The 11259-nt window shown below is 39.2% G+C and overlaps 2 protein-coding genes across 5 annotated transcripts in view; one reads left to right on the forward strand and one right to left on the reverse strand.

Moving 5' to 3' along the window:
* Positions 1 to 311: 311 nt before the first annotated feature.
* On the reverse strand, positions 312 to 6433 carry LOC138056695 (THO complex subunit 7 homolog). The gene is made up of 8 exons (XM_068902550.1): positions 6324 to 6433; positions 6121 to 6244; positions 5876 to 6003; positions 4836 to 4922; positions 4443 to 4500; positions 3467 to 3533; positions 2555 to 2624; positions 312 to 466 (listed from the first exon to the last, which is right to left on the reverse strand). The coding sequence occupies exons 1-8, from the start codon at positions 6334 to 6336 to the stop codon at positions 393 to 395; spliced, it is 621 nt and encodes a 206-aa protein (XP_068758651.1). The 5' UTR covers positions 6337 to 6433; the 3' UTR covers positions 312 to 392.
* The window catches only part of LOC138056692 (uncharacterized), a 5636-nt gene continuing 796 nt past the window's right edge, over positions 6420 to 11259 (forward strand). The window contains exons 1-3 of one of the 4 annotated variants that reach the window (XM_068902544.1): positions 6420 to 7248; positions 9515 to 10111; positions 10958 to 11259. The exon at positions 10958 to 11259 is cut by the window's right edge and continues 796 nt beyond it. In XM_068902544.1, coding sequence (XP_068758645.1) covers positions 7123 to 7248; positions 9515 to 10111; positions 10958 to 11259 — 1025 coding nt within the window. In that variant the 5' untranslated portion in view covers positions 6420 to 7122. Of the gene's footprint in view, positions 7249 to 7813; positions 7970 to 8438; positions 8693 to 9147; positions 9396 to 9514; positions 10112 to 10957 lie in introns of those variants that run through there. The other 3 variants (XM_068902546.1, XM_068902543.1, XM_068902545.1) reach the window with 3 other exon arrangements.

The following is an 11259-nucleotide window of genomic DNA, read 5'->3' on the forward strand; positions in this document are numbered from 1 at the left end:
TGTACTTTTACCCCTTCTGCACTTTTGTGGTGATGGAGCGGAACCCGCAAATCCCCGAATTTCTGGTCATCGATGAAATGCGAAGAAATTTCCCGAAATAAATACGCTACATGTTTCGTAACTGTACTTCCAACTGATAGGCTCGGAAAATACCATTCAATTTGTTTCCCGTCATTTAATTAACTCAAGCCCTCGAAACCACGTGGAGCAGAGTACAACTGATACGGAATTTGGCCACAGAAAGATCATACGTCTACTTCTGGGATTTTCAGGAGGTAAGCTCAAGTTGAGTTTAACAGAGGAAGCAAAGCTAAAAGCTGCAAAGGGTTTTATTATTGAAATACACATGTACAACTTCAGCGAAAAAAACAATAATTGATAACAACATTAAATTAGCTTGTGTCCATGACTGATCCTTCTGCGCCAGAGTTGGATGGTTGTTCCGCGTCTGAGTCCGTTTTGTCTTCTGCTATGCACAAAAAAAAAAAGCCTTTGCAAACCGGGTTTTAGAGCGGTTTTCAATTGAGTGTCGAAAGAAATGAGATAATTACTTTGGTTTATGATTACTTCACTCGGTGATTGGTTCAAATTTCTCGCGCTAAGTTTTCCAACCAATCAGAAGTGAAACCAAAACCAATCGTCGCTCGCGCGTGCACATTTTCCCGCGCTTTGTAATTACTTCGAGTTTTTATTGGTTTACTGGATTGTCTCAGTCCTTTTTGATGGGCCAAAATAATTACTTTGGTTTTGGTTGTACGACACTCAATTGAAACTTGCTCTAACTAGAGAGAGGGAGACGTAATAACCTGTTACAGTTTTCTAACTTGCGGCCCTCTCCGAGCATTTTACCCTCCCAACCGTGATACACCACAACACCGGGAACTACATGCCCTACTCTTTGCGATAAGTGTGCGGGTTATTTTACGTCCCACAGGATTATGAACATTGAAGGGTTGAGAGACGGGACCTCCGGCTTACCGTCCTTATCCGAGAAGACTAGAGAGCCTAACCATTTGCAGATGTAATTACAAAGGAAGCACTTTCTCCTCAGTTATTTAAAGACCCTGAGTGTTGGTCCGGCCGGAGTTTAACTCCCGGCCTCCCGCGTAACAGCCCGGTGCTCAACCAACTGAGCCACCGGTGCACGATAACTTCTGATTACCCAGTCGTTGGCTTCCGAAAAAAAAGTTTTGATAATAACGAAAATTAAGGTTCACATGTTAACCAAGATGACAAGTGCACAAAGTTTGGTGCTACTCTAGTTTGGAGAAATTTGAATGTAGCTTTAAAAAGTTACAGTTCAAAGACCCAACATTGCAACATTGCATGTATAATAGGGCCGTTTATACGAGATGAAATAAAATAAGCCGCGGCTAACTTTGGCCGCGGCTTACCTAACACCCCGTATAAATGGTACAAAATCTACGTTCACGGCTTTCTCAAGCTGCGGCTTATCCTGGCCGGGGAGTTTATACTCGTATAAATAGTTCCTTTCGCGGCTTACGCCAGAGTTAGCCGCGGCTTATTTTCTCTTGTATAAACGGCCCTATTATTATTATTATACGAGAGAAAATAAGCTTACGTACACCCCGTATAAATGGTACAAAATCTACGTTCACGGCCAGTTATTTTCTCTCGTATAAACGGCCCTATTGTCTTCATCTGAGGGGGCTGTTCACATGGAGGAAGGAAGATCCTAGCACTAGGAAGATACTAGAAGGCGGATTATCCTAGCGCCATATGTTTTCTGTATTCAGTTTACATGCAAGAGGTCGTACTTGGCCCTAGTGCTTGGATCTTCTTAGCTGTGAGCTAGGAAGATCCTAGCATGTAAACTGCCTTCGCTCGGAAGTTCCTGGTACTAGGGACAAAAAAACAAACATGGCGGCGAAGGACACAAATTACATGTTTGTTGTTCTGGCCCCCGCCCGCCATCTAGCTTTCATTCTCCACTTCCACCTAGACAGAGATTTCTGCATGTAAACCAAACGAAAAGTTGTTTCGCCTTCTAGGATCCTCCTACCTCCATGTAAACAGCCCCTAAGGGTGATCAGAAGTTATCGCAAGTTTTGCTGAACTTCGTTGGTTTCTTCGAATTTTTAATATATTCTTGACTTTACTCAAAAAAAAAAGAATTACCACGAAGAAGCCAAATTTAGGGTTTTGATGACAATTGGCCATAGTCGCCATACGAAACTGAATCTTTCTTTCTCTAGATACTTTTCCCATGATATATCACGTGAACAAGACATGCTTAATAGGCCATTTTACAGTTGTTTGCTCAGCGACCAAGCCTATGAATGGCTGCGAGGCTGCCGGTGACCTTGCATTGATACAGACCTCACTGCTTTTATCATGTAAATTGTGTTGTTGTAATGCTAATTAGTCCATATTAACATTACAAAAGCATGAAGGTTTGTATCAAAACAGGGTCACCGGCAGCCTCGCTTCCATTGTTAGGCCTGGTAACTTAGCCACAACTGTAAAATGGTCTATTGTGCCGAGTAAAATTTCCCTTGCTATAGGTGACTTGCTACTACTGTATGCTACTTGCCTTCCAACATTCGTTGTAATTCATGTATTGTGTTGATAAGTAGGTGAAACTGTTTCTGCCGAAGTTCAAACTAAGTAAAACAAGTAAAAGTTAAAGAGATTTAATTCTGAGCTCTTACGGATTTGATTGAGCTTCTAGAGTAGGACCCAGATGGGCTGTGTAATGTAGTTTTGGTCTATGTCTTTCAACAAGTAAAATATAACTAAGTTTTTTAATTAAGCCTTTGTTGCTACAGTACCTCAAGTATTTACTGTGTACAAATGGCAGCAGCAACAACAACAACAACAATTACTTGGAGTAGGGAAATTCTTGCATTTTAAAGAAGTTGACAAAATATCCTTGAATACCTTTCACCTTGATCTCATAAATTGTCATAGGCATGACTAAAAGTCATAGAAAGTAATAATTTCTCAGTAGAGTTTGAGCCGGAAAACGAAGTAACTAATGTGACATGCCCCACAAAATAGGACGGACACACTACTAAATAAGGCAGAGACAAAAATTGAGTTGGTGCTTGAGGGTTACATGTCATAAAACCAAGTAAAGCGGAGGAAACAACTGTTCCAAGATTAAACGGCACTTGGGATGTTGGCTACAGTGACCACAGGTAACCCAGGCTCACTGTTTGTGCCACATTTGGGTTTCACAACATGCGCAAGTTTAGGTCGATGAATCGCCTTTATCTTTCCTTCATAGCAAATTTCCAGACCTTAACTTTGCATCTTTGCCCCATTTGTTCTCTATATTTACTCAAGTTATGAAACTCATACGTGACAAAAACAGTGAACCTGGGTTACCTGTGCAGTGACTAATATTATTAGAGGAAGCATAATTTGATTTTCCTGGTTTTTTTTTGTCTTTAACTCTGATCACAATATTATTATTATTTCAGTGGAAGTTATTTCTTTTTACCTTGGACAAAAGACTCTCCTTTGTTTCTGTAAAAGAATTAAGCTCTTTCTCCAGTTCTTCAATCTGTCTGCAAGGCAACAAAAAAAGTTCCTTAAATCAACAATACAATACAAATCTATTACAGTCAAACCTCCCATAAGCGGACCCCCTTGGGACCAAGGGTAAGTCACCGCTTATGGGAGGTTGAAAAAAAAATAGTGCAATAAGAGGGCATATAATACACCACAACAAGTCTTTTAAAGCTCTTAGTTAAAACTTGTAATTGTGTTTCGATGTGTAGATAGGCCACACATGACTCTTATTGGTCGAGATAGGAAATTCAAAGACCTTGGAGCTTTGCTCTAACAAGTACATGTACATCTTTCAAAGACCTCCCTTTTCTGTACGAAATTAGGGGAGGGTTTTTAAAGATTTCTCTTGGTAAGGGCTGGCTTTGTATAAGATGCTATTTGTTCATTAGAATTTGTTTGAGATTGGGTGGCGAAGTTCCTGAAGCGTACGTCTAACTCAGCAACGGTTCTTATTACGGGAAAGTTGAGAAACTGTGAGAGGAGCAGGATATGGTATGGAATTGGCTTACGAGTTTAAATTTCAAGGAGACAAATTTTCATGTGACTGGCTTGAAGAAAAGTTTAAAAGGAAAACTTTGATATACTGTAATGAAAAAAAAAAAGGTAATTGTAATCAAAATGACAATTTTGTCTAGGACAGAGTGTGATTAAACCATTAAAATCAAACCTATTTCGTTAGACATTTTCTTGATATTGTTTACTGTCCACTTACAGGAGGATATTTTCGACTCTGTGGACCCTGAATATGAGAGATGTCCCCTTATGGGAGGTTAAATATGACCGCGGTTTGGTGTCTGTATTCGGGAGGTGTGCTCTTAAAGGAGGTGTCTGTTAGTGGAGGTTCAACCGTATAAGCAATACACGACATGACTTTTAATATTCTTTAGATCATGGAGCTGACTCACTTTAGTGTTTCCTGTCTTTCTGGGTGCTTGGCTATCACCTTTGCAAGAGCATCATACTCTGTAGAAGGTATAGATCATCAAAATTCCTGACTTGATTGTCCATTACCTTTTATCCTATCCAAAGCTGCTGCATAACTGTTGCCTGGGGAGCCTTATTTGCGAGCGCAGGTGACCAAATTTCTGAACGGGAAGCCAAACGGGTGCCTAACTTATCACAAGGTGATACATCTCCACTTTTAATTTACTAATTCTGGGTTCTTGAAAAAATGACTCAAAGTCCTACAAAATTCTAAAATTGAAGCTTTTGACTGTATCACCTTGTTTGCTTCTGGTTTTCCTTGCTTGTCTTCAGATCAAAATTCGGCTCAAGAAGAAGCCCAAACACTGAATTACCTTGTCTGTTTCTGCGTATTCTTTTTGCTTGCTGTAGCTCAGTCTTGCAACTTGCAATTTCTTCATAGGCATGTGTGATGCTTTGTTCTGAAATTAAAGGCTCTCGTAACTCAAAGATAAAGATTGCACTTGAGGACCTTTTTTGAAGAAAGATAATAATATTAACCAATTCAAAAGAAAAATTGTACAAGAATAGACTACTGTAGTTATACAAAAGTTAGATTAATGTTTAAGTCCAATGAAGTGACCATATCCTTGCTTGGGAACACAAATAAAGGAACTTGAAGCATTTGAATCTAGCAATCAGTGCAATGTGACCGTTGGGAACTGCCAATGGTCACATTGCACTGATTGGTAGATTTGAATAGATTCAGATGCTTCCAATTCCCTTTGTCTGGTTTCTTGCACCAATCATGTTGAGAAAGCTTTATTATGGATTTCAGGAGTGTCTTTTTCGGTGAATTTTCAAAAGATGAAGCTCAAATTTGGCGGAGGTATGGGGACATCCCTAATCGATCGGATGCTGGTGTTTTCAAGGTGAGAATTTCACTGGTTTGGCGTCAGTTCCAGCTTGAAAAAGACAATTTTCTTGACTCTCTAACCGTCAGTCAAGAAAAGATCTTGCAAAATGACGCCTCAAACAGCTTGGAACAATCAAAACAACATAACACAGGACTCACTTGACACTTTGTTTGATCTTTCATTGAATTATTTGCTTTCAAACTTTATTGCCGAGCAAATTGCAATTGCTGTAGTGTATTTATCCTTCTACAGATCGATAACAACAACAACAACACCATCAGAGGGTGGTCAGCCTGTGGGGTTATGTGTGATGGCCAAGCTGCCCATTTGAGAAGGGAGTGGGGGCAGGGGAAGGCGACGGAGTGACAACATTCCTCATTGGTTTATACCACAAGAACTTCGTGTAATTTTTAAATTCCTGTCATTTGGTCCACTTGGTTCATGAGGACGTGATATCTTATCGCACTCCTTAACACTCTGTATTTCACTAACAATGTTTACAGAAATTTTGTCCTCACCTATATCGTCATAGATTTTCTCATAGTTTTCCGTCTCAAGCTCGTTCATCTCAAATACAGTTTGAGTTTTTCTTATTGCAAATTCACACTGGGCAAGCTGCAACTGTATTTTTTGGTAAGTCGCATCACTGCAAATCAAAGAGAACTTACTGACAATCCTAAAGAAGACCTTTTAATTTATATGTTATATCTAAACAATGATATATAAGAAATTAACATAGAGGTCGCAGATAAATCAAGAGTACCTATCGCGTTCTTCTGAGTCGGATGAATTGCACCATTTCAGAAATGTCTTTAAAAGCGTGGTGATTCTTCGATCGTCGCCAGCACCCTCACCATCAATCAAAAGCCTCTTCCTTATGATTTCATCTGAATTACAAAATGCAACATAAGCTGTTTATCCACTTTGATTCCTAAATAATATGGAATCCTATCGCAAAGAACTTACCGTCTGTCGCCATTTTGAAAACAAGAACTCAAAAGAAGGACTGGGCTCTAACTTTCAGAAGGTCATATTATGTATGAGACAATGAAACGTCTGCCTTCCTCAAAGATGATTTCTTTGCTTTCTGTAAGTTCAAGTTTCAAAAACATGCTGGAACAAGAATTGCTGAAAAAGTCTGGTTTACTTTCCGAAGAACACTGCAAAGTCTTGCTGCTTTCAGAAGAATCTGCCCCCTTCTCTTCCAAAGGATATCCACAGTATCCCCTTTATGTTGAAATTTCAAAAAATTTGTTGAAGTGTATGGAAGATGGAAAATTTCTGATAAAAAATGAAGACAATGGTCAGTTAACTGAGGGAGATTTTGTGGAAAGAAAAAGAGAAGTGGCAGTAAAAGTTATGCCACTGCTGACAAAACTCAAGATGTCTTGGGTTGATATTCCCAGCACAGAAAAAGTCGATGGGTTGAATGCCATTGTTAAAATTCTTAGCGCCAGAGGACTTCTTTATTTGTTAAACATTCGCCACACGCAAGGAAGTGTTGACAGTTTTCCACCTCCCATGTCAACTCTTTTAGCATCATTCAACAAAAAGCATAAACCCAAAGCAAAGCTGACTGTTGGAGCCAGGGCCTTGTCAAAACACTGCCACAGAGATGTCACATGTGAATGGTGGGGTACCTGTGTTGGTACTGAAGAAGCAAAGAATGAACATGCTAACTCTGTCCTCATGCGTATACTTGAGGATGCTTCATGGATTAATATTCACCTGTTACCACATGATCTCAAAGTGATTGAAGTGAGACATGCCGATGGCTATGGTGCTCGCTGGAGCCATGATGGAACAGATTTCCGAGGGTTTTTGGAACCTCAAATGGAAAATGGCCACACAGCAGGATGGAGACATTGATCTTTGTTTCAGACTTGATCAGGCAAGTCATCCTAAAGTACCTATTATTTACTTTGGTATACAAGTTTTTGGACCATGGATAATGTCAAGAAGTGTCCTATCTTGTATTTTCACAACCATGACTTGACCAAGATTATCAGAACATTTTGGCATTTGATAGGAGCATCCCTTAATTTGGATAAAGTTAGGAATATGAAAAGTGTGTTAAAATTCCACCAATACCTCTCAGGGTGCCTAGATGTACCTCCTGAGAGCTTAAATCTAAAGTACTACTCTAATTTCACAGAGATGCCAACCTATGGAGATTTAAAATCTAGAGATTTTTTCCATCCGGTCTCCCCACCCCTCCCCCCTCGATCAACCTACCCACTCCCCCTCCCCTCCTCTTCCCCCCCCCCCCCTAAATGCACCCACCCATCCCCCAGCAGCTCCTTCAGAATACAAGAATATTCTACCACCATTGTGAATTTGCAGGAAAACAGGGTACTTATGTCAAGAATTTTTATTGGTTAATCGGAGATCCAATCAAACAATCGGTTATATGGCTATGATAGCTAAAGGAAGTCATTTTGTTTAGTTCTATTAACGTGTGTTTGAAACTCAGAGATGAAGAAATGCATCAAGAAACAATGAAACAAGTTTGAAAAAATAGATCTATTTTAATACAATTTGAGTCTAGAATGGAGAAATGTCTGTGAAAGGTTCAGAGTCATTTTCATCCGGGAGATTTAATGACCCGTACGGTAAGTACCTTATGTATCCCTTTAATATATATGGGTTATTGACCAAGCTTGTTTGGTCAAGATGGCTGGATATTGGCCAAGTTCTTTTTTTTTTGTGTCTTTATGCAAAAAAAGAACTTGGCCAATATCCAGCCATCTTGACCAAACAAGCTTGGTCAATAAAGGATTTATTACATGGGATAAAACACCAAAAAAATGATCTTTGATCTTGCGGTACCAAGCGACCGAGTGGGCAGTGTAGCTCCATCTTACCTGCTTGGGTAGCCAAAATTATTACAGTGCAGGATTTGGTTCATCTTGCCAGCTCATGGAGCAAGTCATAGTGTCTTCATCACATAATATTATTGTAGAGAAATAAACCTAACTTGCCCATGTATGCCCCTAGATACCAAAATAAACCCTTGATTACCCTGTATATACCTTCATATAAAAATACTTGAAACCTCCACATATTCTTGTAGACAACTATGTTAAGAAAGATATGAATTACCTATCGTGTACTACCGCTGAGCTAGAGACACTTCGTGTGATACATTATAACGTTATGGGCAGCTTTTGAAAATAAACATGGCAGCGATCAAATTGTATGGTTTTACAATTTTACTCGGAGTTTTCCGAGCCAATCGGGAAGTTTTCGGACACAAAATTATAAGTGTTGCTAGCTATAATATTTGGAACGTTATGTTTCAATGGGACACAAGAAAACAATATATTGCGGAAATGGTAAGGTTTAAAATGACAGAAGAGTCAAAGCTGGACGTTTATTTTTCGTAATACCAGAATATGAAGAAGATTCCTCAGGTGTAGAGAGAGAAACTCTCTACACCTGAGACTCGACTTTAGTCTTTGGAGCAACTACAGAATACAGGGCCACACGGGGCCAGCACATGCAAATTAGTTAAAAGCTTTTATTCAGTTTTGTAGAACGAGACAAACAACAATGGGAGCTTTGTACATGGCATACACCTTATTCCAAAATGGCCGTCATTTTAGTATTCTTTTGTTTGCTTGAAAATTAGCCCATGTTGCCTCGTTCTTAAGGTGAAAATTCAAAAGAATATTTCACTGTGAACGAGGCAACACGGGCTAATTTGCAAGCGAACAAAAGAATACTAAAATGGCGGCCATTTTGGAATAAGGTGTATGTTGTGCAGTGATTTGGCTTAAGACGTTCCATCTTTTTCCTGTTGTGATTTTGATTTTTTTTTTAATTGTTGGCTTTTATTATTTTATTTTGCCTCTCATTAACACATTGACTCCTAGATGGTTCCCCATTGACGAGTAAAATCGTCTGGCATTAGACAGAGTAAAATACTATTAAAGTATGTCCGGTTTAGGGGTGAAAGGGTTAATCTTGAATTATGGAAACAGGCTGACTTTTGTAAAACAGCCTTTACCAAGGTGGTCACCATCTTCTCATCCTTTGGTTTGTATTCAAATTAGTCCTTGCCTTGTTCTTCAGCTGACCATAATTATTCTCTTTAAATTGGGATTGCTCACTCAAGTATATTAACAAAATAAGAAAGAGGCTGTGTTGTGTTTCAGATTAACAAAATTGACCCAGATGTGATTGGCTTTCAAGAGGTGCGTGCTGATGCAAAGGACAACAGAAACCAGCTAACCGAACTTCAGAACTTAATACCACAGTATAAGCACTTGATTTATCAGCCTGTTGCTGTGGTAACACCTCCTCTTGGTGATGATGAACCACCAGGTTGGGAGAAAGAGGGACTTGGTCTCCTTAGTAAACATCCTGTAATATTAAGCCATGTTGTTAATCTTACAGTGGAAAAAATGAGCGTTGATAAAAACAAAAGAATTCTTCTTCATGCCCAAATTGAAATTGAGGGAGAGGAACTTAATGTCTTTGTGGTACATTTTTCTTATGACAAATATCAACAGTGCAAGAATGCAGTTGATCTTATTAACTTTGTTGCATCTACAAAGACTGAGCACTCGGTTTTACTCGGAGATTTTAATGCTTACAATGACTTTTCATGGCCAGTGAAAGCAATAATGGAAGGGTCACTTGATAAGGAGGGACCTTGTCAACAATCGCAAGCGTTAAGTCAGGGATATGCTTTTGTGGATGCTTGGGTAACAGCAAATGGAGATAGCACAGGATATACCTTCAGTAATATGGTATGTTAGACCTTTCATCTTAGATATACCACCATTTGACATTTCACCCCTAATAGTTAACAAGTCAAATGTGGTTCAGCATTGTCTGTACTCTTATCGACAACGATATTCGTCATCACAGTGAACAAAATGTTGTGGACTCACACGGTGCAGCTCTCAGTGAATCTACAACAAACTTTTCACCACTCTAATGACAAATGTTATTGTCGATAGGATTACAGACAATGCTGAACCACATTCGATTTGTTTTTTACCATAACATACAACGTCAAAGAAAATGCATGTTTATTTCAGAGCGATATATAAAGAAAGAGCAAGGGTTGTTTGTAACGTTCTTGTGATCTGATTGGTTTATTTCCCAAAATGACACGAGCAGGGTTGAATTTAAGGTTGGAACCCTTAGACTCTTAACTCTGTAATGGCAAATTAGCCAGTCAGAGTGTGAGATCACAAGCCATTATGGTAAAATATGAGTTTGGCAGGGCTATTGTCACTGAAACCTAGTTTAAGGCCATTAGTTCCCACAACTCTCCATCATTTCAGTGGTTAATAGTGCCCTTGAACTGGAAGGAAGAGAAGGAAGGCCTCTGAAGGTCATACACTGTAGGTTCAACTTGTTTTGTACACAATGATACCTTAACAAAGTAACCAAATAGCAATAACACCCTTTGAACTGTTATAAGAGTTGTAAAACATTATAAGCAAAACAGTAGTCTGATCATCTTTGAAGGTTTGAAAAAGTGGTGAAAAAGGATTGGTACTTTATTCACTCCCAACCAGAAAGAATCAAAGATAAAACTACCACGTATTTACCTAATTACATTTTCTATCCTTTTACATATATAGCCTGAACCAGGACTTGTTAGTCGTCCTGACAGGATCCTTGTTTCATTGTCTGGCTTTCAAGTTATTTCTGCAGAGCTCCATGGAGATGGGAAAGTCTATCAACAAAAATACAGCTTCCAAAACAAATGGCAGAGACTAAAAACAACATTTAGGGTTGCCAGAGAAACTGCTTTGGGACCTCGCTACAAATACACATGTTACCAAGACTGTGGCCCTCATGGGTCTTGTCGCTGTGGCATCTGTGTTACAGGAGGTGACCATCGTAACTGTAAACTACCAATCTGCCGTGAATGTGACTTTGA

The sequence above is a fragment of the Montipora capricornis genome, chromosome 7, assembly GCF_036669925.1.
Source record: "Montipora capricornis isolate CH-2021 chromosome 7, ASM3666992v2, whole genome shotgun sequence".
NCBI classification, from domain to species: domain Eukaryota; kingdom Metazoa; phylum Cnidaria; class Anthozoa; order Scleractinia; family Acroporidae; genus Montipora; species Montipora capricornis.